Here is a 27,133-nt window from a genome sequence, read left to right on the forward strand (position 1 = left end):
TTGGGTCATGGTGGCGGGGGGGGGGACTCTTGGGTCATGGTGGCGGGGGGGGGGGACTCTTGGGTCATGGTGGCGGGGGGGGACTCTTGGGTCATGGTGGCGGGGGGGGGGGACTCTTGGGTCATGGTGGGGGGGGGGGGGACTCTTGGGTCATGGTGGGGGGGGGGGGACTCTTGGGTCATGGTGGCGGGGGGGACTCTTGGGTCATGGTGGCGGGGGGGGGGGACTCTTGGGTCATGGTGGCGGGGGGGGACTCTTGGGTCATGGTGGCGGGGGGGGGGACTCTTGGGTCATGGTGGCGGTGGGGAACTCTTGGGTCATGGTGGCGGTGGGGAACTCTTGGGTCATGGTGGCGGTGGGGAACTCTTGGGTCATGGTGGCGGTGGGGAACTCTTGGGTCATGGTGGCGGTGGGGAACTCTTGGGTCATGGTGGCGGTGGGGAACTCTTGGGTCATGGTGGCGGTGGGGAACTCTTGGGTCATGGTGGCGGTGGGGAACTCTTGGGTCATGGTGGCGGTGGGGAACTCTTGGGTCATGGTGGCGGTGGGGAACCCTTGGGTCATGGTGGCGGGGGGAACCCTTGGGTCATGGTGGCGGGGGGGGAACTCTTGGGTCATGGTGGCGGGGGGAAACTCTTGGGTTATGGTGGCGGGGGGAAACTCTTGGGTTATGGTGGCGGGGGGAAACTCTTGGGTTATGGTGGCGGGGGGAAACTCTTGGGTCATGGTGGCGGGGGGGACCCTTGGGTCATGGTGGCGGGGGGGGACCCTTGGGTCATGGTGGCGGGGGGGGACCCTTGGGTCATGGTGGCGGGGGGACTCTTGGGTCATGGTGGGACTCTTGGCTCATGGTAGCGGGGGACTCGTAGGTCATATCTGTATAGCAACAGATCTGATTGATACAGTGTTTAAATGTTTATTCAAGGGGACCTATTTAGCTCGATCGGGTCAGAGTTTCCAGGGAGTTGTTGCTGCGTGCGTTTGTGACTGAATTCATTGTACTTTGGGCCTTTGCTGTTTTTCAGTGGGCGAGGATTGACAGTGAAGGGGAGTGACTTTTGGCATGGGGCCCTTTTCCATGATAAAAGGTGCACCCCCAGCAAGGCTACTGGGAGTAGGAAGGCCTCCTACGTTTGTTCTCACAATGTCAGTCAAAGCTCTCGGGAAAGCTTCTCATAGTGATATAATCACAAGACTGCCAAGAACTCTAGACTGAGATCCAGGGGGATCATTTGTTTCCTAGGGTTTCTTGGCAGAAGGGAATATGTAATGTAATGTAATGATGTCTTGTAAAGCGCATGAATCACCCCACATGGGGTATCTCCGAGCTGTAGACCGCTGGGGAACCCGTCCTGGCTTTCCCTGTGAGATGGTCCCTACTGGGTATCTCCAAGGTAAAACCAGGCATCCCCGGCGTATGTGGGGGGCCGTTGTGGAGATGAAGTAAGCTAATGCCCAGAGTTGCAGAGTGTGATCCCTGGTTAGAGTAGGCACCGAGGCGAGAATTATCGAGTCCGCTGACCCTGCCGCGTCGGGAATTGAACCCTGGTCCCGGGCCGTCCTCTGCTTCCGGGTCTGCCGCCTCTTAACCAGTGAGCCACACCACTCCACTCTAACCAGTGAGCCACACCACTCCATATGGGTTTATTTATGGAAGACTGTCCACCCGACAGCCCACCAGAGACGATAAGCCCTCCGTTCCAATAGCACCCATCCATCCCCAGACTAATTGTAGACATTAATGGAAACACAGACAAAAAATTAACTTGGCCCAGCTGACACATACACAGCCCCTCTGCAACGTGTACAGTAGGAAACAGGAGGCATGGAGGGGACAGCACAGGAAGAGCAACCGCCCGCCCTATTTGTCTATTTATAGTGGTGGATTTCTGAACATTGTTCAGAATAGCATCTGGCCCAGATGTACAACATTGGTTTGTAAATGAACCACACCTTCTCCCGTGAATACGGTGCTCCTCAAGGCACATGTGTATTTAGCGAGGATTTGTCTACATTTGGGCACTGCACCAGCGTAGTGTAAGAGAACTCTCTAGCTGCTGTTAGTCAAGGTACTGTCCCACGAGAGGGCAGCCTATCTAGACTGTTACAGGAGAAACGGACAACAGATACCTCCAGGGAATGTTTGTGAGCTGTGAGGGGTGAATGGACTTTTACTGCGACACCAACTGAACCAAGTCCCTCTCCTGTAATCCAACATTGGTCAGAAACTGATACTCTGTTAACGGACAAAACAAGTATATTTTGATGAATGCACCATGAGAGATGTTAGGAGCAGTAAAAATAAAATCTGCTCCATACAAGAACCGATTGCACTAGTGGCAACAGAGAGGTGCACGTTTGGGGTGTTTACAAGACCTCTGAGCTTCACTAATGCCCACCAGACAACCCTTGGTGGTGTTTGGCGATGCTGTAAAAAATGTAGAACAAAAACAGACTCTGAGAGTGCATGCCTTTTCGGTTTTGAAAGAGGCATTTACAAGCGAGGATCAGCAACACTCGCTCCTTTTAATTTAGCACGCACGCACTTCAGCTGCAGTAAATGAGCTTGGAAAGTATTGCGCCGCGTTGCCTACCAGGGGGCTTCTGAGAGGGGCTGTAGGTCACGCAGAAACTTGGAGCCACTGCTTTCTCCTGGACCGTGGCCATAGGGGTATCCATCAGTGTGCTCAGCATAAGTTGCACGAGTGTCTCTGTTACGGCTTAGGAGCACCTCTGCAGAGCATGCAGGTTAAATGGGACTAGAGCTGCAGAGGTGGATGATTTTACTTCTCTCAGCACTTCAGTCCTCGGTTGGAGGAGGCGTTGCCATCTGACGTCATCCCAGCACTTTAGGACTATGCGGTCTCTTTCTTCAGAGAGGTGACTCCACCCTAGTTTTAACTGTTACCCATGAATAAATAAAACACTCGGGGGAGGGGGGGGGGGGTGACGAGAGGCCCATGTTTTCTAATAATAATAAAAGTTACATTTATTGAGAATAATGCAAACAAGAAGGCGTCCGTATGTTACGAGCGAGGCCTGGAACTCAGTCGAGAGAGGCGGGCTCTGCTTTGATAGGCAGGAAAGTTCCTTGGAGCCTGCGAGGTTCCGGGAGATGCCCCGCCTTTGTGCCAGGCTCGCGGTGACGTAGCTCGTCCAGAGCGCAGCACCTTGGAGGCAGAGGGGTGTGGGGAGTGGAGAGCCCAGAATAAAGCAGGGATTCCGGGACTGCTGGGGTTCCCGGGAGAGAGCAGGCAAGGCATAACGGCGCAAGCGAGGAAGGTCCTCCAACTCCCAGAACATCCTGTGGACAGGGTCGCGAAGTAAGAGCCCGGTGAGTGGGGGGGGGGCGGGGACGGGGGGGGTGTGTGTGTGGGTGTAGCTGTGTGTGTAGCTGTGCGTGTGTATGTGTGTCTCTGTGTGTGTGTCTCAGTGTGCGTGCGATTTCGAGAGGCTGACTAGCTGTGAATGTGGGACAAGAGATGTGCACGGCACCGGGCTGGAAGTGCACGTACAGGCAATGAAATCGCAGAGGGAAAGCGCGTGCCCATCCCCTGTCCAACATTCCCAGCAAGTCGACAACAATAGGTCTTTCGCTGGACGCAGCGTTTCGCGCTAACACCAGCGAGACCTAAAAAGGAAGGCTGGGGACCTGCCAGGTAGGAGCCTATGGAACAGCAGCTCTCCAGTGGTCTCACCAGCTAAAAACATGTTTCAGGACACCATAGAAACCAGCACATAACAAACACAACCAGCTGAGACGAGCAGACCTATCTGAAGAGTTCCTCATACACTTACTTATTACAGGTGGAAATTTTGGTCAAATGACTTATTCACCCACTCTGAAATCTGTATTAATCCCAGATGGTCGCAAGTGTAAATTCCAAAGGGAGCATCTCAGCTGTGCCTCCTTGCGCAATGCAGAAGTAGACAGGCTTTCAGAATAGCAATGCCCGTTGCCAGCATCAAGAAACAATTAAGTGTTGTTTACTAAATAGAAATTAACTGTAAAAACAAAAGCCATACTGTGGTAGTTCACATTCTGCTACATTTTCACACTAATTCAGCTTTTGAATGCCTACACAAAAACAAACCCTTCACTTCTTGAGTCATTAATGGTGCATCTGGAATGCTATGAATAAAGTGCAGGTGTTATTGGTTGGAAGCAGGGAACCAGAAATTCATCTGTGTCTGAATCCACGGATGACAGGTGAGAAGAGAGTTTACACCAGATTAGGCCCATATTTAATTCCAGGGACACAAGGTGGCACCTTTTTGTTTACAAATGTGCTGCATAAAACTATTAGAGCATAAGCTACCAACACTCACCATTTCATGACAGAATTTGGCCTTGATGGACATGGCACCATACTTGCTGTAACACGTCTCACCGCTGTTGCCAGCCATAACTGCCATGTCAGTGCAAGTGACACACAATAAACCTGTAACACACAGAATATCAGAAGTTGGCAAACCATGAACCTAAAGAGATGCGGTGCTTAATTTGAGCCTGTGGTTTCCGGTGCTTGGCACCAGCACTTGTGACATTCTTCCATATGGTGGCACTGCTGTTTAATACAGAAAAGAGCACAATAACGGTTATTTATTAATTTAATATATATTAAAAATTACTAATACCTGCCGCCCAAGCCACTCTCATAACTTTGGAAGCCGGGAATATTCTGAATTGTCACATTTGTCAGAGTGTGATAGCAGTTGTGTTGGTATTGCCATTCACAGTACTGGCTGGGGCAATGAGTGGTGCAAGCTGCAGTGGCCTCCTGATGAGGTCCTGGCACGTATTTATTCATTTGCTTTTACTAATTAAGCACTGAAGTCATGGTTAAACACATTATGAGGGTTACAAGCAATGAAGAAATAGAAGGACCAGTCATACCAAGGACAAAGATTACTGCCTAATTTTTCAATATTGTTCAGAGCCCTTGAGAGACATTAAACAAAAAATTCACTTTAAGAAGCCTTTCTGAGGAAACTAAGCAGAATGGGGCATGACAGGTACACCCCCACCCCTCTTTAAATTGCTATGAACAAAGAGGACCAACAAGAACATTCAATGTATTCCAGGGGGCATATTATGGATAGGGCTCGCTTTCCCTCTTTGCGCCAAGGCGCACCTTAAAGCATATGTGCCAGGTGCAAACAGGGAAAGTGCGCCCTATTACATTGAATAGGCTGCCCCCAGGGCAGCTGCAAACTCGTGCTGTCCTGGGGGAAGAGCATTCAAGTGATAAATGGAGCATCTTTGAAGCAGCCACTCCCTGTTTCACTGTGCAGGCGGCAATCCGCCAGCACTTTTAAGAGGGGAGAGAGATCCCCCTGCAGGCGGGTGCAGTGACTACATCTGCCTTTCCCCCTCCAGAGGGCGCACTGACAGTCCACCTCCTCGAAGCTTCTTTGCTTCTGCGCCAGAGTCTATAATACGGTGCAGGTCCAGAGGAAAAGGTATTCCCTCATTTGCATAGGGCCATGCCCCCATGCAAATGAGGGAATGCCCTCGGTTGATAGCGCACCACTATATGTGCACCAGTGCCATCTGTATTACAGAACAAGCATTGGAAATGCAATAGGTCTCGCACCATTAGAGTTAGTGCTTTTAGAATTGTTTATGGGTTTTTTTTGTAAATGTTTAGCATTTTTGTTTCCTGTAGCCAATGCTAAAGAATTACAAATAAAAAAAGCCATAAACATTTCTAAAAGCTCTAACTGAAATGGTCTGAGACCTATTGCACTGTGTGAGGGTGAGGGGTTGAGGGTGAGTGAGGGTGAGGGTGGGTGAGGGTGAGTGAGGGTGAGGGGTTGAGGGTGAGTGAGGGTGAGGGGTTGAGGGTGAGTGAGAGTGAGTGAGGGTGAGGGTGAGTGAGGGTGAGGGTGAGTGAGGGTTTGAGGTTGAGGGTGAGGTGTTGAGGGTGAGTGAGGGTGAGGGTGAGTGAGGGTTTGAGGTTGAGGGTGAGGTGTTGAGGGTGAGTGAGGGTGAGGGCGAGTGAGGTGTTGAGGGTGAGTGAGGGTGAGGGTGAGTTAGGGTGAGGGGTTGAGGGTGAGTTAGGGTGAGGGGTTGAGGGTGAGTGAGGGTGAGTAGTTGAGGCTGAGTGAGGGTGAGAGAGTGAGGGTGAGTGAGGGGTTGAGGGTGAAGGTTTGAGGGTGAGGGTGAGGGGTTGAGGGTGAGTGAGGGTGAGGGGTTGAGGGTGAGTGAGGGTGAGTGTGGGTGAGGGTGAGTGTGGGTGAGGGTGAGTGTGGGTGAGTGAGGGTGAGGGTGAGTGAGTGAGGGGTTGAGGGGGAGTGAGGGTGAGGGTGAGTGAGGGTGAGGGTGAGGGTGAGTGAGGGTGAGGCTGAGGTGTTGAGGGTGAGTGAGGGTGAGTGAGAGGTTGAGGGTGAAGGGTTGAGGGTGTGAGGGTGAGGGGTTGAGGGTGAGTGAGGGTGGAGGGTGAGGGGGTGGGGGGGTGAGGGTGAGGGGGTGAGAGTGAGGGGGTGAGAGTGAGGGGGTGAGAGTGAGGGGGTGAGGGTTAGGGGGTGTGAGCGTTAGGGGGTGTGAGCGTTAGGGGGTGTGAGCGTTAGGGGGTGTGAGCGTTAGGGGGTGTGAGCGTTAGGGGGTGTGAGCGTTAGGCGGTGTGCGGGTTAGGGGGTGTGAGGGTTAGGGGGTGTGAGGGTGAGTGAGTGAGGGGGTGTGAGGCTTCGGGTGTGTGACGTTGCGTGAGTGTGTGTGAGGGTGAGTGAGAGGTGTTACGCAGAGGGTGTGTGACGGTGTGTGAGGGTGAGGGTGTGTGAGGGTGTGAGTCATTGTGAGGTGTTGAGGGTGAGTGAGGGTGAGTGAGGGTGAGTGAGGGGTTGAGGGTGAGTGAGGGTGAGGGTGAGTGAGGGGTTGAGGTTGAGTGAGGGTGAGGGTGAGTGAGGGTGAGGGAGGGTTGAGGGAGGTGGCAACAGGAGATCGCCAATGCGCATTTTAAAATGCTGTTGGTGTTGTGCGAGCGCGCGTGCATATATCCTGTCCTGCGTGTGCGTAGACAGGGAGGCAGGGGCAGTGTGGCATTGCTCCTTGGACAGTTAGCATAAATTGTAGGAGGGTTCTGAAATACGGGGTTTAGGGGCAGATGAGGGATGGAGGGATGTTGTTAGCTTACACTGCCTTTGCTCGCGCAGCATGTTGGTGATAGCATGGCACTATTGGGGGGGTTGCTTGTCGGCGTTTGAAGTTTGCACTTGAGTACTAGAGTGTTGGTGGCTCAACAAAGATGAGGTTGTTAAAAAGTGAGATACACTTTAGAAGAGGAACATGGAGTACAAGGGAGGGGGGAATGTAGAAGAGTCTTATAACAGTTGTATGTTAAAAGAGATGGAGGGTTGATTTTGTAGAAGTTCGTGTATTTGGGAGTATGGTATTGGAGAGTAGGTGCTTGAACCGGATGTTTTGGTACTTGTGTACGTTTTTGGCTCTGCCACTGTAGTTATAGTACTGTACAGCGAGTTCTGCCGTTTGGTGTGTGCTTTAACTGTTGGGAACTGAGATACAACTTAAAAGCGAAAGATGTTGGGCATGGAAGAAGTTTACGGAAGACTTTGAAAAGTAATGCAAGTGAAAAGGAATAGAGAGAGGTTTATCATGGTTGGTGAATTTAGAAACGCACTGTTAGACAATGAACATTTTTATCAGATGTTTTTTCCCCTTGGAAGTTTTAGCGTTGGCCCTGGGTTTTTTGTGTCGTACAGCAAGTTCGCACCTTTTGTGATTTGCTTAGAAAGGCATTCATTATAGAGTGCCTTTGCTTGCGCAGATAATTGAGACTGAGGGCCTTTTTTCAAAATGCTGGTTGTGCTGTTTATGCAATGCGGGAGTAGTTTGTTTAAAACTGTAAAATACGATTGTGCTCTTTTTGTGCACCATGTATGAGGCAATCTTTACACAATACGCTAATAAAGTATACTAGTTGCATGTTAAAAATTAATATTTTTGCCTTTGACGCTTTGCTTTAGTGCGGCCACAGGAATCAGAAGCAATATGGTGTTGACTGCTACAAGACGCTGATAAAGTATTTTAGGTTGCATGTTTAGCTTTAGTGTTTTTGCCTTTGGTGCTTTGTTTGAGTGGGGCCTGGAGAATTAGGAGCAATATGGTATTGACAGCGATGATGATGGCCACAAAGGTCGTAAAAAAAAGGGAATTAAAATAATTACTGGACATTGCCGATGACCGGGTAGACTGCGTATGACGAATTGTAGATGCTGCTATGAAAGTTAGAGAAAAAAAAAAGAAAGCACACTTCCATTCCTTTGCATGGCAATGCTCTGTGCACGCGTTCCTTACTGAAGGCACGGCGCCAGAAAGACGCCACTTATTTACTCTCCTGACAGTGGGTTAAGGAAAACACCAATAAAGGAGGATTTGCAGTGCACGCTGTTAAAGCACAGTTCCATTTCTCATGTGCCTGTTAGTAAAGAACACAAATAAAGCCGCATTTCAAACGCACGCTGTTAAAGCACACTTCCATTTCTTGTGTGCTTGTTACTGAAGCTCTGGCGGCAGCGCAGTGGCACTTATTTCCTTTCCTGAAAGTACAAGGCATAAATCTTGCAGTAAGTGGTACAAAAATACGAAACGATTGCATGCGACATGGCAGGGTACAGACGGCTGAGGGAACAGACGGCGAACAGACGGCGGGCAGGGGAGGGGGTGTGAAAGCAGCAGGGGCCTGGAGTGCGGCTGAGGGAACCGATGTGCGCGCGCTTTTAAGCTCAATGCGCATGCGCATTGAGCTTAAAAGTCACGGGCACTGCAAGGAATCGCCACGATTCCTTGCAAGTTGGATAAAGAGTGGATGAGCCCCCATAGGCTCGCTTGCTCGATGCGCATGCGCATCGACAGGCGAGACCTAAAAAGGGCCCTACAAGTGTCTGTGGCCCCTTCTGTAATACCAAAGTGCCCCGGGGGAGCTCAATGTGGGAGCTAACGTCCGTTGCACAGCAGGGGGGCCTTCAGAAATACGTCCCCAGGTAAAAAATGGAAAAAGCCTTTGAGAAACTGAAACCATATCACAAAGTATCCTGCCTATTAGTCTCATTTTGCGATGTATTTTTCTTTTAAATGCCTTTAAATTAGTTGTCTACATACCGATTTGAAATGGTCTCTTTTTCATTCTTTCACAGCATCAAAATCTTGCTGAAGGTACCTGAAAGGGCCTAATCCAACGTTGCCCCATTCACTTACAATAAGTGTCTCTTACCCTGCTTTCCATCGTCTCTATTTTTAGGTCTCGCCTAGGTAGCGCTTGCGCGGTCTCTTTGAGACCTGCTGTATTGAGGTATGGACTTGAAGCTCCACCCACTCTCCGCCCATATTTTTCATTGGCTTGTGTCATTGACATTTGTAAATGTTGGCTTCTGATTTGTTAATAAGCTTATTAGTCCCACCTTAGTACCTCCCTGTCTTCTGTTGTTACCTCCCATGAAGACTGGCCCTCTTACATGTGTCCTTACTCGAGATCTTTTATTAGCAGTTCCCAGAACCATTTAATTAATTAATGTACACAGCAGGCACTGTACCCCAGCATCAGTAAGGGTGGGTGCTTCTTTGCATTTGCATTGCTTTTAAATATGCTCCCTGCACCAAAATCTGCTTGGACGCTTCCTCCTTTGTCCCTCCCTCCCTCCTCTACGCTTTTCGTGGTTTTGTTTTTTTTATCCAGAGTGTTGCGCTATCACTTTTAAATACGCTCCCTTCCCCACCCCTCCATCCCCCGCTGCACCACCGCGAGCGCTGTCTTGATTGAAGACATCTGGTCTCATGTAGTTAATAATGGCGTCTGCGCTGCTCAACCATCTAGTTTTTTTAAATCACTTACATATATTACACTTCCTCCTTTGTTCCCCCTAACTTCCCCATCTATGCCCTTCGTGTGGCTTTGTTGTTTTAACCGTAGCGTCGCGCTATCACTTTTAAATGTGCTACAAACCTCCCCTCCTTCCCCCACTGCACGGATGCCGGCAAGGCAGGCGCTGTCTTAATTAATGTCATCTGGTCACATATTTACGTATTTAACATGGCGGCCTCCCGCCTTGGTTCTCCATTTTTTGAACTGTTTTCTGCATGTGTGGCACAAAGCACAGTGAATAAATACCGTAGATTAACTTGAGCTTCAGGAACAAACCAGCCTTCTAATCAGTCTGTAGACAGGTCAACAAATTCCACTGTGAAAAGGTTTGTCATCCACCTTAAAAAAGGCAGTTCTGAATCAAAATAATGTGCTGTCCGATTTAACGGACATTGCGTTTCTGGCACACGAAAACTAGCAGGGGGTGGAGAGGAAGGGGGCGGTGCCCTCCCCACCACCTTCGGTATACTATCACGCCCACTATCAGCAGGACTCTGAACATTTACAACTTGTGCTGTTAAAATTTCCTCTCTAAATCGAAGGGCAAACGTGAACCTGTTTACCCAACGCATGCGAGGGACGAGCAGCTCTCCAGTGCTGTTATATTAGAATGTGAAGTGGAAGAACGAACACCGCCATTGTCACTTGTGTGAAGGCTGCATTGAGGCTGTCGGCAACAAAAAGTGATGTGTGCTTTTCCTGCAGCGACCGACTAGGCTAGACGTGATGGTTGAAAGGTCAGTGTAAAGGAGCACACACACCCAATAAAGTTAACCCCCGCCAACTCTTAAAGTAAATCTTGTAGAACAGAACAGCCTAAAGGAGGCACATTAGCCTGTACAATGGGCGAATCGACTAGAATTCCCTGACATAGTCCACAGCTCTTTCCTTTTCAAACCGATAGTAGGGCCAAAAGATCAGTGCTGTGAATAGAAGTAGTTCGACCTTCCTTGGCTCCCCGTTTAAACCTCCCTCACCATTCTCTAATCTCCAGTGCCAGCATATGTGCCTTTAAAAATGTATTTTGCTGTTCAGGAATTGTTGCATCCTCACAGCTTGCAAAACCTCATTCTGCCATCCCTCCCCACCTTTAGAGACAGAAATTGCTGTCCCCTTAAGGTCTAAACACTTTCAGCGTGCAAAGTGGGAGATGCTCACTTCGTTCTATGCGTGCATAAGTTTTCACATGGAAGGAAAAGCTGCTCATTTTTGCACTACTAGCTTTATGTTATGTTATTTTATATTTAATTTCTAGAGTGCACAGCTACTCGAAAGTGTACCGGCGCCAACTACATAAAGAGCACAATGTAAGCAAAACAGAGGTTAAAACAACAATGTTTTCAGCTTTTTCTTAAACAGTGATGGGTCCTGAATGGCTCGAAGAGCCAAAGGCAGCATATTCCAAGCTACGCTGGCTTTGCGCACAAAGGAGCACATGCCAAGTCTGTGGCGGAAAAACCGAGGGGTCTGGTTCAGCAGCTGGCCAGACGAGTGCAGCTGTCTTCCTAGTGTATAAAAAGCAAGCCTCTTCTGCAAGTAGATGGGACCCAGCCCATAGAGGGCTCTATGCGCAATAGTTAGCATTTTAAATTGCAGTCGGGATTCTACTGGTAGCCAGTGTAAAGAGCGCAAATAGGTGCGCACACTGTGCCTGGATGTTAGGCCCAGAAGCAATCTGACCGTTGAATTTTGGACAACTTGTAGTTTCTTGGTAAGCGAAACCGGGCTGCTAACCAAAAGGGCATTTGCGTAGTCCAATCGGGACAGGATAAGGGCACGAACCACGGTTTCTTTGGCACTACTAGGCAGAACGGGGAGAAACTTCCTCAAGGTTTTTCAGGATGCCGAAACAGGTAACGGCCAGTCTTTTTACTGGTTTGGAGAAATTCAGGTTTTCGAACCAGACGCCAAGATTTTTGGCAGCGCCTTTGTCCACAATAGGTCGCGGAAACCCGGGGGGCCAAAGCCTATCCTTAAAGTCCGTTGAAAACGAGCCATAAAGAAGCACCTCGGATTTACCCTCATTACATTTCAGCTGAGCACGCGCCAGCCACTGAAAGACCGAGGACAGATAATGTTGGGCCTCCACTACTGAGTCATCCTCCTTACTCCAAGAAAACAGAAGCTGGGTCACATAGATGTTAAAGAGCAAGGGGCTAAGTGATGACCCCTGCGGCACACCCGTAGACACCGGCATAGGAACAGAGGCACGTGGTGGGAGCCACACCTGCTGAGACCGCCCCTCCAAGAAGGACCTGACCCACAGCAGGGCTGAGCCCGAAATGTCTATCTCTGCCAGACGGTCAAGAAACAGAGAATGGGGCACATTGTCAAATGCCGCCGAGAGATCCACCATGACCAGAGCAGCTCTCCCGCCGACATCCAAACACCCCCGGATTGCCTCTGATACCTCTAACAAAGCAGCCTCTGTGCTATACGAAGCACGGAAGCCAGATTGTGCCGGGTAGCAGACCTGATACCTAAACGCAGTAGGTAAGCTGAGAGGTTACCACCTTTTCGCAAACCTTAGCCAAACTTGGTAAGGGCGATATAGGGCGGTAGTTCTCAGGTAAGAGGGGATCAAGAGACGGCTTTTTAGGTCTCGCCTATTCTGTCCCGCAGGGATAAATAGGCACGATTATAGTAAGGGGAAAAGAAAAGTCTACCTAGCTGCAGATTGCGTACAGTTCATGTGAGCTATGCGCGTGCACATCATCGCCAGCCACATCACACACCACCATTTGTCTGTGCCTCGGCATCAGACTTCAAAGGCTGCCGCCCCCCACCCCCGCATCAGACTTCAAAGGCTGCTGCTCCCCCGCATCAGACTTGAAAGGAATGCACTTCCCCGCCCCTACCACAGCAATGCCAAGAGCTTTTTTTTTTCTACATGGCTCGTTACTTATTTCCTGTCTTTCTCTGGCTCTGGCTTTCTCTGGCTCAAATTTTACTTTCTTCTCCGACTCATGCTTTTTTCGTCGGATCGTGCATTTCTTTACCCACTCTTTCATCTGCTAGTGCTTTTTTTCCCCACTCGTCGGCTCAAGCTTTTTTCTCCCCACTCTTGTCGGCTCGTGCTCCCCCCACTTTCTCAGTGCATTTTTTCCCCCCACGCCTCACACTGCTGCACGCCTCACAGTGCTGCACACTGCTGCATTACTTACACTGCTGCACGCCGCACACCGCTGCACGCCTCACACCGCTGCACGCCTCACACCGCTGCACGCCTCACACTGCTGCACGCCTCACACTGCTGCACGCCTCACACTGCTGCACGCCGCACACTGCTGCACGCCGCACACTGCTGCACGCCGCACACTGCTGCACGCCACACACTGCTGAACGCCACACAACACCACCACATCACTCAGGGGCACAATGCCGCACACTGCTGCACACCTCACACTGCTGCACGCCTCACACTGCTGCACGCCTCACACTGCTGCACGCCTCACACTGCTGCACGCCCCACACTGCTGCACGCCCCACACTGCTGCACGCCACACACTGTTGAACGCCACACACTGATGAACGCCACACAACACCACCACATCACTCTAGGACACCACCACATCACTCAGGAGCACCACCACATAACTCAGGGGCACAACTCCGGGGCACCACCACATCACTCTGGGACACCACCACATCACACTGGGACACCACCACATCACTCAGGGGCACCACCACATCACTCAGGGGCACCACCACATCACTCTGGGGCACCACCACATCACTCTGGGGCACCACCACATCACTCTGGGGCACCACCACATCACTCTAATACACCACATCATCACTCAGCCCAACCACATTATCACTCAGCACCACAACAGCATCAATCAGCACCACAACAGCATCACTCAGCACCACAACAGCACTGTTCTTGCTTGCTACCAACAAGCATTGCCACTGCCAATAGGACTCGCATTAGGAAAGTGTAAGCTATTGGCTTTGTGAATAACAATGCTATTAATTTATATATTTTCAAAGCCAACACATATTAAAGAAAATTGTCACTTACAATACCAATAGCTCACACTTTCCTAATGCGAGACCTATTGCATTGCAAATGCTTGTTAAGGAGAGGCAGGATCACAGCCTGCTTCGATGCCAAAGGGACAAATGCCTCTTGGAGCGACTGATTAACCATTAGATTCATTTCTGGATTAATGGTCTCTGGAACATCTGACAAAAGCCTGGCAGCACACGGATCAGTGGGTGAGCCCGACTTAAGTGTCCTAAGGATTCTGAGTGAACTAGGCACATCTACTGCTCTAAACATAGAGAACAAGGGGGCCGATACACCTATAGGCACCACCGGCAACAAGTCAGTGGGTTTCTCAGAGGAGATAGAAAACGTCGCTTATGTACCATTAGCAATTCCTTTGGTGTTGCTCCTTGATTTTTGTCATTTTCTAATTGAGCAATGGTTCTGCTAAGTAGAGTTGCATATCACCCATCCGTTGTACAGCTCATCTACTGCCCCGTAACTTCAGGTTACACAGTAGTTTGTCAACCCACTTGATTCACTGGTTCTCCGCACGATGAGTGAGAGCATTTTGTTTGATCACATGTGCACAGGAGCATGGGAAGGAGTACACTTCAGTGCATGTGCTGGCATGTTGGGGCTCTGGCCTGCGCCTTTATTTTGTATTTTTTCCCACTGTTTTCCCATAGTGCAGGTTTGCAAAATAAGTAAACAAAAACTACCTCACAATTGCTAAGGACAGACCTATTGGTTTTTGCCAGTGTTTGTTCATTTTAAGTCTTTGTGTTGGTTTATTCATGGTACTTCCGAAGACATGCAAGTGAATGCACATGATGGTGGTAGCCTGAAATTTGTGGTTACACAGTCGCCTGACAGATTTGTCATTTTTTAGGTGTTTGCATCCCTGTGCCACCAGGTCTTTTCGAGCCTTGCAGAGAAGCAGGTCCCACCAAATTTGCCCCTTCAGCTTTTCTTACAAGAAGCCATCTCCAAGGTTGTGCACAAAATTGAACTTGTGTAAAAACTAGATTTCGAAGGAATTGCCAAGTTCCTTGTGTTGCTTTCATTGTATTTGCAGGGCCACATCCTCGTGCTCAGGTGACTGGGCACACGTCGAGATTCTGCCTGCCCTTTGGTCTATTGCGGTGTAATGCCAACTTCTGGATTTAACAGCCAAAATCTAGACTCAATGTAACCCTTTATAGTCAAATAAAATAAGAGTTTAACAAGGTTTAATTTCGCCTCAGAAGGCAATCACTTGATGGGCCATATGCAATTTTGCAGCCTCGTTGTTTCCTCAGAATTATAGATTTTCCGTATTTGTCACATAATCCATCACTTGCTGCATAAGCTGCAGATTTTAACAATCTTTCTAGCTCAAACACATCAAAAGTTACTAAAAAACACAGCTTAAGGCCCTTCGCAAGGGTTGATCGTTAATATTTCTGTTACAGATTGCAGGACTTGGGTGTCAGGCTGGTACTTATGGAGTAAATTCTTTCTAAAGATAGTGTTAACGTGTAAAAAAAGACAACAATTAGGAGGTAATACAATCACCAACTGTGCTGCATTAGGTCACATATTTTCCCTTTTCATCCGCATAATTTAGCTACCCTGCCACATAATTTGGTTCTCCCCTTCTCATGATTCCAATGGCTGTCCTCTAAATCGCCAACTCAGGGCTGGTCTCAAGTATACCTGTCGAGTAACTTTAGGAACATAGCCAAATTACGTTTATTTCACTGTACTCTTATGTGCACACACTGATCAGAGCAGTTTTAGACTACAGAAGCCTCTATGATAGGACAGAAATGTTTACTTATGGTATAATTGCAAGGTGATGAAAGTGGCATAAGAATGCAGAACCCTGGTGTGAGGCTCTAGGTAGCAACACATAGGAAAATCTACATGCTTACCAAAAATACTTTCAGTTGCGTTAATTTCAGAAATACTAAAAGTGTTGTAAATTGTCATTTATGCTTTTCTGGGTGCTGTATTTTGGCACATTTAAGGTGTTGACCTGCACCCAGCATAGCTCCACCTTCACATATCCTCAGATGCACTCACATGGGTAATTCCGGATACATGAAAAAGTGCTATGGGTGTCCTCCCACGCCCTTCCATAAGAAGTGCGTCGGCTACCTCATCTGCCTGCTCGCATAGAGCTCTCTCGTACCACTGCTGAAGCCCAGCAGAGAAGACACCTGATCATCAAGCTTCAACTGGAGCCCATGGTGCTCCTTGAAGTCATGAACATTGAAGGCTTACTTTTATCCTGATCAGAGGATGTATGTATGTGTCACAATTCAATGTCACACAGTTCTGCACCACACAACAGAATTACATTTTACATAATACCACTAAGCTTCACATAATTACTCTACACATAATTACACTCTACTCAATACAGCATAAATACACCCCACATAAATGCACTCTATGACACATACCAGCAATCCAAATGCACTCCACACCATAACACAATGCTAATACACTTAATTTCACTCAACCCTACACAATTCAACTCCACACATTTACAAAACACATCACATAATTCCACACAAAACCAAATCTTTCAAATACACAACACAATTTCACAACAGACCACATACTTCAAAAACACCACAAATTTACACATCTTACCACAGCTAATAATTCCAATACAAAGCACATAATTCCACGCCAAACCATAAACATCTACTACACTTCAAACCAATACACATAGGTGAAAGACTGTGATTTACAACTCCAATGGCTCTGACTCTAGCAAATGCAAGACCTATTGCATTGCAAATGTGTGTTAATCCTATCACTGATCCTAACTCAGACCATCAATCTATCCCTAACTATTTCCCTAAACCACATCTTTACCCTAAACTCGCATCCTCTACCTTCCCCATGCTAAGTGTTTCGCATTTTATTAGACTCCCTGCTTTTTTTTCCTAGCTTTTAGTTTTCTATTTTTTTTTCTCTTTTAAAAAATGTTGGTTTTCTTACTTTATAGTTTGAAATGTATATAGAATTCCACAATGATAGCCACTTGAGTCTGGAGCCCATAACCTCCCCCAGTTAGAGGTTCAGGCCAGCAACACCCACCTCCGTCATTGACCGCCTGTACAGCTGCATCCAGAAAGACAGAGGGGCTACCATAGGGGTCCAGGTCGATGACATCAAAGCGTTCCTTGGTCTCTCTGTGCCCGTACATCAGCATCCTGCAGATAATAGAAACCAATGTAGTAACTAAGCGTCACAAAACTGCACAAAGATCTGGAGAAAGGAGGATTTGCCAGGAACAAATAAGTGCTGCTAACCCTGAACCATTACAGGAAGCAACATACACCCTCTGTAGATGAGACACAGATGCAATGGTGACACCTACTTCCCACTGTCAGTATGTTCTGACCAAAGAGGGAGCACTTAATTATGTAGCAGTGACACCCACTGGTCAGTCTTTGTAGAACTCAGACGAATAATACATAAGTTTGTATTGCGTAGAATAACTCTTCTGGTGGCGAGGCGTTGCCTTAGATATGGCTACGGTCTTAAAGGATGCAATACTTATACAACAGCGCCACTGAATCATGTCTCACTAACACGGAGTCAGCTTTAACTGGGATCAGTGTGACATTGAATGGGGTATAACTACCATCATGGAAGGGGCTCCTATGAAACAGCAACACCTACTGGCAAATCACAGGATGGTACAGTCAGGGCTACCAGAGGGAAAATTTAAACATTGGGTGCATCAGGGATATCATGGCTAGACATAGTAAGGAATTTCACAAGCCATAGAGGTTTGAGGGGGATAATGAACAGTGTCATGGAACTGTAACATGCATCCCATGCGATCATCTAAACTCCACACTCCACAAGTGAAGAAGTGCCCTACCTGGCGTCGGAGAGGCTTGGGGTTACCAGGTGTTCTACGCCATTGAACCGCACATTCCTGCTGATGAGATCCACAGCCTTGGAAGAAAAGTCATTGGCAATGATGCTGTGAACACCTGGCACCTCCTTGGCGAAGCGGATGGAGCGGAGGCCAGACGCAGCCAAACCCTCTAAGATCCGTAGGCCTTCCTAGAGGGGGAGCATGGAAATGTGAATATGAGATCATCATGATTCTAAACACAAGTAAAGCTGCAGTTCTTTAGACACCACATTTTGCCCTTTCCCCCCCTCCCCTTCCCCTTCAGTATCAATACATATTTTTCTCTCGCCTGGTGCTGCATTGAAGAGAACATCAATATGCCATCTAGCACATGAGATTAGTAACTTGTTCAACAATATTAATATTCAGGCTTTTGCCAATAATGTGAAGCCTGCGCCAATGGGGCTGAAATCGAAAGGATACTCACCAAGTCACTCAATTAAGCATCTAGTGCCAAAGAAAAGAATTGCAAATGCATAAATCACATACTGTGCTTAAAATGGAAATACAGCGGTGCCAGCATACACTACCAACAGTACCCATTTACTACTGAGAAGTGCTGATACTCTCCCTTTCAAATTTACTCAACACCTGACAGCATGTGCCAATTTAAAGCACAAGCCAAATACCCATTTAGTGTGAGCTAGTAGTATACAATGCATGGTCATGCGCTGTGCACTGTAGTTACAACTTGCGTAGTCCAAATGCGGCATGTGGTGATTTGCCTTCCCCTTAAGATCTCTTCAACCACAATCATTCGCACACTTTCCTTTGGGTTCCAGTGCTTAATTGGGAGAAATGGAGAGGAAGCGTGTATGTGAGTTTTGTGAATAATGTCCCCGGATACAAGCAGGAACTCTACTCTGTACAATTCATGAGTGGCTTCAATGTACTCCATCTATCACCCCCACTTTAGGCAGAGCACGTACCAAGGTGCAGCATCAAATGGATGTGGACTTCATTCAGCAACCAATACTCTTAGAACCGTACCTCACATTTTTCCCCAACTGTAGTGAAAGGCAACTTTTCGCCAAGGATAGCCTCTTGGTCTTTTTTTGGAGTCTCGCCAAGATCCACCACCACCCTGGACAGTGGCTCCTCTCCTGGGATGGAAACTGGAGAGTGAAGAGAAAAAAAAGATCTCACCAGTGTAACTTTTGGGATCAAAACTCCCTGGGTACTTGAGTGCTGTGATTAACAAGTGTTGGTATCTACCAGCTCAACAGCCCTCATTTTATCAGCCTCAGAGGTGTAAACCTCTGAGTCAGTCCGCAGGCAACACACACACGCCAAAAGATTTGTTAAGCTAGCTATATTTTAAAAGTGAAGGAGCACGCCCTCAAGGCAGGTCTATGGAGGGAAGTCCACAGTGGCCAAAGTCAACTAAACAAAGATGAGCATAAAAGGACCCCTCTGTGTGTTAGATTAAAGGGTCACTTCCTTCAAGTGCCGACCCTAGAGGGGTGCGGGGGGGGGGGGGCGTGAACATGTTCTTCAGATTAGCCCTCCTGTCCCTTATTTTGCTACTGTGCATTTACCTGGCGACTTCAACATGCACAACTATACACGGATAACATTTCAGCATTGCTAGAATGTGCTCCAGCCTATGACTAGCATTCACCAGCACAACCTTTGGTGTCAGTGCTCGGGAGGCTGTGTGTCCGCTCTATCAGATGTATGCTTATATTGGAGTATACAGAAGAGGACACTGCAAGTCAGAATTGAGTGCATCTGCAGACATGTGGGTCCTTGTGCTAGAATGTTAACAGGTGGTAGAACGGTGTGAGATTCCTAGTGCTGGAATAGCTTGAGGTGCTGCATGTCAGGTTGTAGGGTACTGAAAGAGCAATGCCCGTAAGCCCTTTTATTCGGATCACAGGTGATACTGAAGGTCAGAAACTGCATATGGAAAGGGAGAAGACATCGGCAACAGAAAAGAATGGGGTTCAGCTATCTCACCTTCAATCCCTTTTTTCGCAAGCTGCATCCGAGCAAACTCTGTAACCACAGCACACCTGGAAGGAAAAATGGTAGCGCTTAGATCAAACCACGGTGCACCGAATGTGCTAAATAAGAGGATATATGTTCTTTACACCTTCCCAGAACGTGTCTCAGAGTCTCTGGAGCACAAGACGAGGTGATCAGATGGGCTCTGTATCTGTCATATTCAAATCTCCTAGTGCAAAAGGTCTTGTGATCCCTGATCCCTCCTAACAGGGATTGGTACCCACTGCCCTCCTATCAAACAGGACACATCACACTCCCTGCACGTCTAAGAAAACCTTGCAGATGTCACAGCACCCATGAATGAAGTGTACTTGAAAGGTAAGGCTGGTGGGACTTACACAATGTTTTACCTATGAAGGGAGCAGGAGTACATATACCACCAAGGGTGTTTAGGGAAAAGAATTGGCCTCACTGGGAATTCATGGCAGACAGAAGGGAAGGAAATGCATGGATTGCAATTACAAGGTAAACTTCCCACCAGAGTGCGCAGCACAGTTACTACAGCTATAAAAACACACCCATTACTTACGTCAGGTCCCTGTTAAACTCCTGGACAGGATTGTAGAAGACTTCGTTGGCACTGGGAAAGATGATCTTTGTAGACCCCTCTTCGATTACAGTCTCCCCTGACCCGGCTCTTGTTGTGCCACAATTCTGTGATTGGAAGTTTTCATCACCAAGGATCTGGTTAAGAGGCTCTTCCACACTAGCATTTTGAAAATTGGGGTTTTCCATATTAACATCCATGGAACAATCGCCTTCCATGGTGGTCCAAGTGTAAAACTTCCGCAGCAATGGAAGGTTGGTGTCATGTACACCCTCGGTTCCCTGGAACCTCTGCTGCGGTGGCGACTGAAGGCTCAGAACGGCACGAAAACAGTACTTGAGTATTTTGCTCCTTATGGTCAGCACCATCTATGTCTTCTACCTCCTGGAGTTTCCTGCAGTTAACCCAAGCAAACTGCTTTAAAAAAAATCATTCAGCTTAGAAAACAAACGTAATTCAGGCCAATAGGTCTCACCTTTTGGCTTTGCCAATAATTGTCGATTATGCTTAAGAAGATTGGTAAAAAAAAAAAAAGAAGACTTCAATGCCCAGCATGACAAGGAATACATGAGCATTATCACTGTATGGCGACTCAAGCATCAAGCATGAGGACATATTTGCACACATGGAGGCTAGCCATTGGAACAGAGAGGTGTCCGTCATGGCCGGACCAGATTCGGGGGCGTTCCCGAGAATTTTTGGCTTTTGGCTACGTCATGCTACGTCAGCCAAAAGCCGGGAACGCCTCCGAATCTGGTCCGGCCGGGCCGTGCTTGCTGCTGTCCTGCCTTCCTCCGTGTCCCTCCTCCCGCCGTCCCCCCTCCCCCCTCCTCGCTGTCCTGTGCACGTTTCCCGCCTCCCTCCCGCCGTCCGTGTCCTCTCCCGCCCCCCTCCCGCCGTTCGTGTCCTCTCCCGCCCCCCTCGTCCTGCGACCGTGGCTTCGACCCATGATTAAACTAGCGCATGTGATAGGTTGCCAAACAAAGTATACATTGTCCTTTAAAAGCAGCTCTTCTAACTTTCCAAAGAATGCGTCTATTTTTGTTGTTGTTTCTTTGCTTCAGTGCTACGAGGCTTCGACGACGAGAGCACTTGAAACACAAACATCACGTGATGTCAAAGTGAACTTTTTTTTCTGCATTTACATTTATATAGCGCTTGCTACCTCTAATGAGACGTTGCAGCTCTACCCGCGACACATTTTGTGAAGCCAGATCCACTCAATACAAGCATTTAAAATCGGGTACACTGCGCGCTGCAGGCAGGGGCTGGCATTGGTATTTTAGAGAATAAACCGCGAGACTTGAGTGGGACTAGGGGCATGCCACGCCCCGCAGCATCTGCGGGCATCTCATACCAGAGGCTGTCGAGGTGTTCATTGTTAACACTCGGATCCCAAACTCGCGGGTGAGTGGATCGGTAACCTACGGACGAGGATATACGGGGCAAAGGTGAAAACATCGACCAAAGTAAGAAGGTGAGATTCACGGATCGGAAACTAAGTATGAGTTCTGTTACAACAAGGCGTGTAGGAGAAACTAGGAGTAAACTAGAACTAAAGAAAGAAAAAGAAGTGAAATGGTGAAAAGATGTGAAAGGATTGGGTAAGAGAAATAAATAAGTATGGAAGAAAAGGAAACGCGAGGGAGGCAAGAGGAGAGGAAAGAGTTAAAGGAGAGAAGTAATCATGTTAGAGAAAAGAAGTCAAAAGAAAACAACAAAGAAAAAAGACATTAAAGCGTCGGCAAAAAAGTAGAGTGCCGAAGGGTAGCTGATTGTTTTACCTCAATGGACAGAAGGCCTTATTACAGAAAACAATGAAGGATGGATGGGTGATCTGTTGTTGGAGCCTAAACAGAAAAGCACAGAGAGTGACAGTAAAGCAAATGATAAAATGCCGTCGCTTATGAGTGTTCCCAAAGTTACACCACAGTGCCAGTGACCTGTCAGGCGACCTTGAGGGATCATGCGGGCCACTGGCGCCTCTGGGTGTCAAACTGGCGGCGACCCGCAACACCATTTCTTTAGGCGGTGCCGTCTCAAGTGAGACGGGCCTCCACTCAGCTGTCGCATCTGAAGCCTGTTGGCTGTCAGTGAAATGAAGCAACGGGCTGCATTTTACGGCGTTATGTGCTTTTGTGTAGCACTCCCAACATTTCAGAGCCGCCTGCGGAGGTGAAAAGGGTACTGGTAAGATCATGTGATAAAGTAGCCTGTGCTAATTAGAGCGCTACAAAATAGCAGGACGGCTGTCAAATGCTGTAACATAAATTACATATTCCTAACACGTGGAGGTGGGAGAACGAGGGCTTATCAGTGAAGGGTGTTCTTTGTTGCTCTAGATACACGCGTGTGTGTTTATATGTGTAAAGCCTCTATTAGTGATTAATTAGCGAACTTCGTATTGGGAATATTACACATTCAATGCAAACGCACCCTCGGTTTTCAGAAACCACGTTTCATCATCAAAACCCGGCCGCAGCGTAGCCTCGCTTGCATCCCCCCTCCTTTAAAACTACTCAGTCTTGTACTAGGTAACTTGCTGCAATAAGTGCTTTGCCTTTTCTCTGTGGTGCCTCGGCCCTTGCATTATTCAGTGCCTTGAAGGCTGCACGGGGAGCGCTATCACCTCTATGGGATGACAGCACACTCGGCTCGCACTATTCCTGTCTGGCACAGGGCGACGTGTTCTACTAAGATCTTTGCCTCTTCCGCGGGGTAATCACTTATCCCCTGTGCATTTCCTGCGTGGGGCGAGGTCACTTTCTGCAGTAGGGGTGTTGTCTGTTTTCTGGGGAGGCCCCAAGTACAGAGCACACTTCTATTGTATACACACCCTGGTGCGCACGCACACACTGCTCCCCTTTCTTCTTTCGTCAATAAGTATATGTCATGCGGTCACTTTCTGCAGTTGGACTGTTGTCTCTTTTCTGGGGATGCCCCAAGTACAGAGGGCACTTCTATTACACACAGGCACGCGCGCCCACCCTGCTCCCCTCGCTTCATGCTCCATTAAGTGTCTGGCACGAGGCCACTTGTTGCTTTAGGAGTGTTCTCTCTTCCTTGGGGTGACTGGAGTGTTGCGTCTTCCCCGCGCCCTCTGCACTGCTGAGTCTGGGGTCAGGTCACAACCTTCACAGGAGCGCATGGGCAAAATGACTGCGTCACAACCTTCACAAGAGCGTGGGGGGGGGGGCAAGATGACTGCGTCACAACCTTCACAGGAGCACCTTGAGTGCAAGATGAATGCATCACAACCTTCACAGGAGCGCGTGGGCAAAATGACTGCGTCACAACCTTCACAGGTGCCCCTTGGGGTACGGCTTCTGCCAAATGAACTACTGGTACCATACTTGTTCAAAACACAGCGCCAGAGGTTTCTCACTCCCAGGGCGTGAAACAATGCCCCAAGAATCCGAGGCTGTATTTCTGCATTAGGGGTATGCTGAAGCAGAAAGTGGTGAAAAGGAACTAGACAGTGGGGTCAAGATCATGCGAACAAGGTTCATATCATTATTGGTGAAAGCCAAACCCTCATCATATAAGTAGTCCCATCACCATGAGGGCGAAATGCCGCATGTGGAAATGCGAAAAGAATGTCTAGAATTAGCGTAAATTACGGTAAATCGCATGCGCATTACCTATTCAAGTAGTTTAGCAATTAAGTGATTCAAAAAGACAATGAAAGAGTTGTGGGAAGGAAGTCTAGTGGGTACATTGAAAATGGAATGTTCTTCAACGACTAAAGCACATCTTCAGCCTGTAATGTGGTAATAGGATTATTTCTCCTCGTTTTTTAGGTTTCGGCTGCAAAAAGCTGCGCAGGCAGCTTTTGCGCAGGAGAAATCTATTGAGTTACAGTATGTGGCTCTGGAATCCGCCCTCTGTTTCATTGGCTAGCTCCATAAATGGAGGCTAGCCATTGGAACAGAGAGGCGTCCGTCATGGCCGGACCAGATTCGGGGGCATTCCCGAGAATTTTTGGCTTTTGGCTAAGTCATGCTACGTCAGCCAAAAGCCGGGAACGCCCCCGAATCTGGTCCGGCTGGGCCGTGCTTGCTGCTGTCCTGCCTTCCTCCGTGTCCCTCCTCCCGCCGTCCCCCCTCCCCTCGCTGTCCTGTGCACGTTTCCCGCCGTCCGTGTCCTCTCCCGCCGTTCGTGTCCTCTCCCGCCCCCCGTCCCGCCGTCCGTGTCCTCTCCCGCCCCCCCCCCGTGTCCTTGTAGGTGCTTGTTTAGAAAATGGGGTGAGTCGAGTTGAAATGCATATGGTGAGATTCCGGTAGCGTGAAAAGGGATCCTCTCTGTGGTACAGTCCATGAGTTTTGATAAAGACGCGGGGGGTGTTAAATTCCTGATGTTTTTGGGAATGGGTTACTGTGGGGGGCATCCCTGTTACCTTAAAAGTAATCCGTAGAAACTCTGTATCCATTTCGTCCGGGTTTCGCAATGGTGAGGGTTGATGGCACTCTTTGGTCTTGTAAAGCTGATCAAAGGGAACTTGTGTGATCGCTGGTCTGAATTTTGTGGACATGAAGAACCGCCCTCCGGTAGCACGTTTTTTTTTTGTTTGACCGAGCATCTCAGCCCCTTCCGGTACGGACGGAACACTTTATTTAGCACAGGAAGGGGCTCAATGCTTTCTTCCGTTGGTTCTAGGACGGGTGGGTATTATGTGAATAGTAGGTTTGAAAATGATTATGGTCGAGAAATTCGCGTTTTAATTGAGTTAGGGATGCCGCCATCATTGTGCGCGTCGCCCTCTCCAAGAATAGTTTATTGCCGGTGGAGCCTTTTAATCGTAGGCGCTGGAGACGGTAAATGCTGGCACGCATCTTGTGGTGAGTTAGACAGTAATTAAGTTCGCAGTTAGCTCCTGCGAGATGCCCTTAATAGTGGAGCACAGCTGCCCGCCCCGCGTGTGTGTGTGAGTGTGTGTTTGGGAGGTGCCATTTCCCACAGCTCTGATCTAATTCAGACGAAACTGATTGCAATGTCCGTCTGTCTGTGTGCCTGTGGTGATCGGCTGTCTGCCTGCCTGCAGTGTCCGTGGTCTGTCTGTCTGTGTGTGTGCCTGCAGTGTCCGTCTGTCTGTGTGCGTGCAGTGTCAGCCTGTCTGTGTGTCTGCAGTGTTCGAGGTCCGTCTTTCTGTGTGCGTGCTGCAATGTCAGCCAGTCTGTTCGTTCCCCCAGCAAAAAAAAGTGAGCAACCACTGTCAAGGCAACCACAGTGTCATGGAGCAGCCCCTCTCCTATCTGTTCCTTCCTTCAACAAATCTCGCACAGGGTGAAACGCTGAAGATGCGCCACTCCGTGCCAGCAGGAATAAGAGGACTTTGGAAACAGCAAAAAAAACTGGAGCACATTAAAACTTGGCTGCGCAACCATGTAAGAGGCAGGGCATGTCTGCGCTTGTGCAAAGTAGTATATTATAACCAGCCACGTAAGAGGGCCGATCTGCGCTTGCGCAGAGTCCCCATCTCCAGACCTCACACGCGTCACCCAGCATCACAGGCACTGGTCCCGCTCGAACCCACGCCATCTTAAACCTTTGCACCTAGTGTCTCCGTGCAAACCAGAGCGCTCCACAGCCCGGGGATGAAGTGCTGTGTAAATGTCACAGTGCAGTACATGGTATAGGCCAATTCTACTACAGTACCTGCTTCAGTGCACACTTGCACTGAGAGCAACTGCTGTGCTGTGACAGCTGTGTGGGCGGATGGCTGTGAGAGCTGTGTGGGCTGTGAGAGCTGTGTGGGCTGTGAGAGCTGTGTGGGCTGTGAGAGCTGTGTGGGCTGTGAGAGCTGTGTGGACTGGGAGAGCTGTGTGGACTGGGAGAGCTGTGTGGACTGGGAGAGCTGTGTGGACTGTGAGAGCTGTGTGGACTGTGAGAGCTGTGTGGGCTGTGAGAGCTGTGTGGGCTGTGAGAGCTGTGTGGGCTGTGAGAGCTGTGTGGGCTGTGAGAGCTGTGTGGGCTGTGAGAGCTGTGTGGGCTGTGAGAGCTGTGTGGGTTTCCACAAGAACCATTGTTTTTTCTTGTATAAGAACTTAAGGGTGCATTTGGACACACATCCATCCTTCAAATTTTAGATCTCAGAAGTAGTTAAAACTGCTAGTTGGATACTCAGGATGTTAAGAAAATTCCTTAACCTCTTGCCCTGGTAAGCCCAGAAAACAGTAGTCTAGGCATTGAACCTTTCCAGATTGGACTACGCCAACATTCTTTACTTGGGAGTCCCAGACTATACAGCGACTGCAAATGGTTACGAATATGGCAATAGGCCTTTTGTTTAAACTCCGCAAAGAAGCCTCAAACTCCCACTATCGTTACCAATTGCACTGGTTACCAGTGGAAAAAAAAGGATAATTTTTAAAGCAATGACTGTGGTACACTCAGCCTTTTAGAAGGCTGGCCCCAAATACCTGTCCAACAGGATTTTTGAATAGTGTCCAACTAGACCTTTGCGATCAGTCTGCCAGGTTGCTGGCCACTCCCTACACAAAACTGAAGAAGTGGGGCGGGTCCGTCTACTCTGTTTTGGCAGCAAAGTACTGGAACTAGCTCCCTCTTCCACTCAGAAGCATCTCAGAAAAACAACTGTAAACACATTTGTTCACACTGTAAGGTAGTGGACATTCTTCTTTTGCCCGTTTGCCTAGCACTGGCCCACTCTCGCAGCAGCTGCACGCTTTAGAAAAGTACTCATTCGTTCAAGCATGCTACCCAGAGCCATGCAGAAGACTTTCTGTCCCTACAGTGCTCCTAAGAAGTGATGTAAACAA

At 48.6% G+C, this 27,133-nt stretch overlaps 1 protein-coding gene across 6 annotated transcripts in view; it reads right to left on the reverse strand.

Moving 5' to 3' along the window:
* Positions 1-27,133, reverse strand: part of TRMT1 (tRNA methyltransferase 1) — a 107,798-nt gene that overhangs the window by 73,159 nt on the left and 7,506 nt on the right. For 3 of the 6 annotated variants that reach the window (XM_086961838.1, XM_086961830.1, XM_086961867.1), the window contains exons 2-7: positions 20,337-20,748; positions 19,760-19,815; positions 18,791-18,915; positions 17,762-17,949; positions 16,969-17,084; positions 4,330-4,442 (exon numbers count right to left, since the gene is read on the reverse strand). In XM_086961838.1, the coding sequence (XP_086817964.1) occupies positions 4,330-4,442; positions 16,969-17,084; positions 17,762-17,949; positions 18,791-18,915; positions 19,760-19,815; positions 20,337-20,722 (984 nt within the window). In that variant the 5' untranslated portion in view covers positions 20,723-20,748. Of the gene's footprint in view, positions 1-4,329; positions 4,443-16,968; positions 17,085-17,761; positions 17,950-18,790; positions 18,916-19,759; positions 19,816-20,336; positions 20,772-27,133 lie in introns of all 6 variants that reach the window. The other 3 variants (XM_086961844.1, XM_086961860.1, XM_086961852.1) reach the window with 2 other exon arrangements.

The sequence above is a fragment of the Lissotriton vulgaris genome, chromosome 1_1 (assembly GCF_964263255.1).
Source record: "Lissotriton vulgaris chromosome 1_1, aLisVul1.2, whole genome shotgun sequence".
In the NCBI taxonomy this organism is placed as follows: Eukaryota; Metazoa; Chordata; class Amphibia; order Caudata; family Salamandridae; genus Lissotriton; species Lissotriton vulgaris.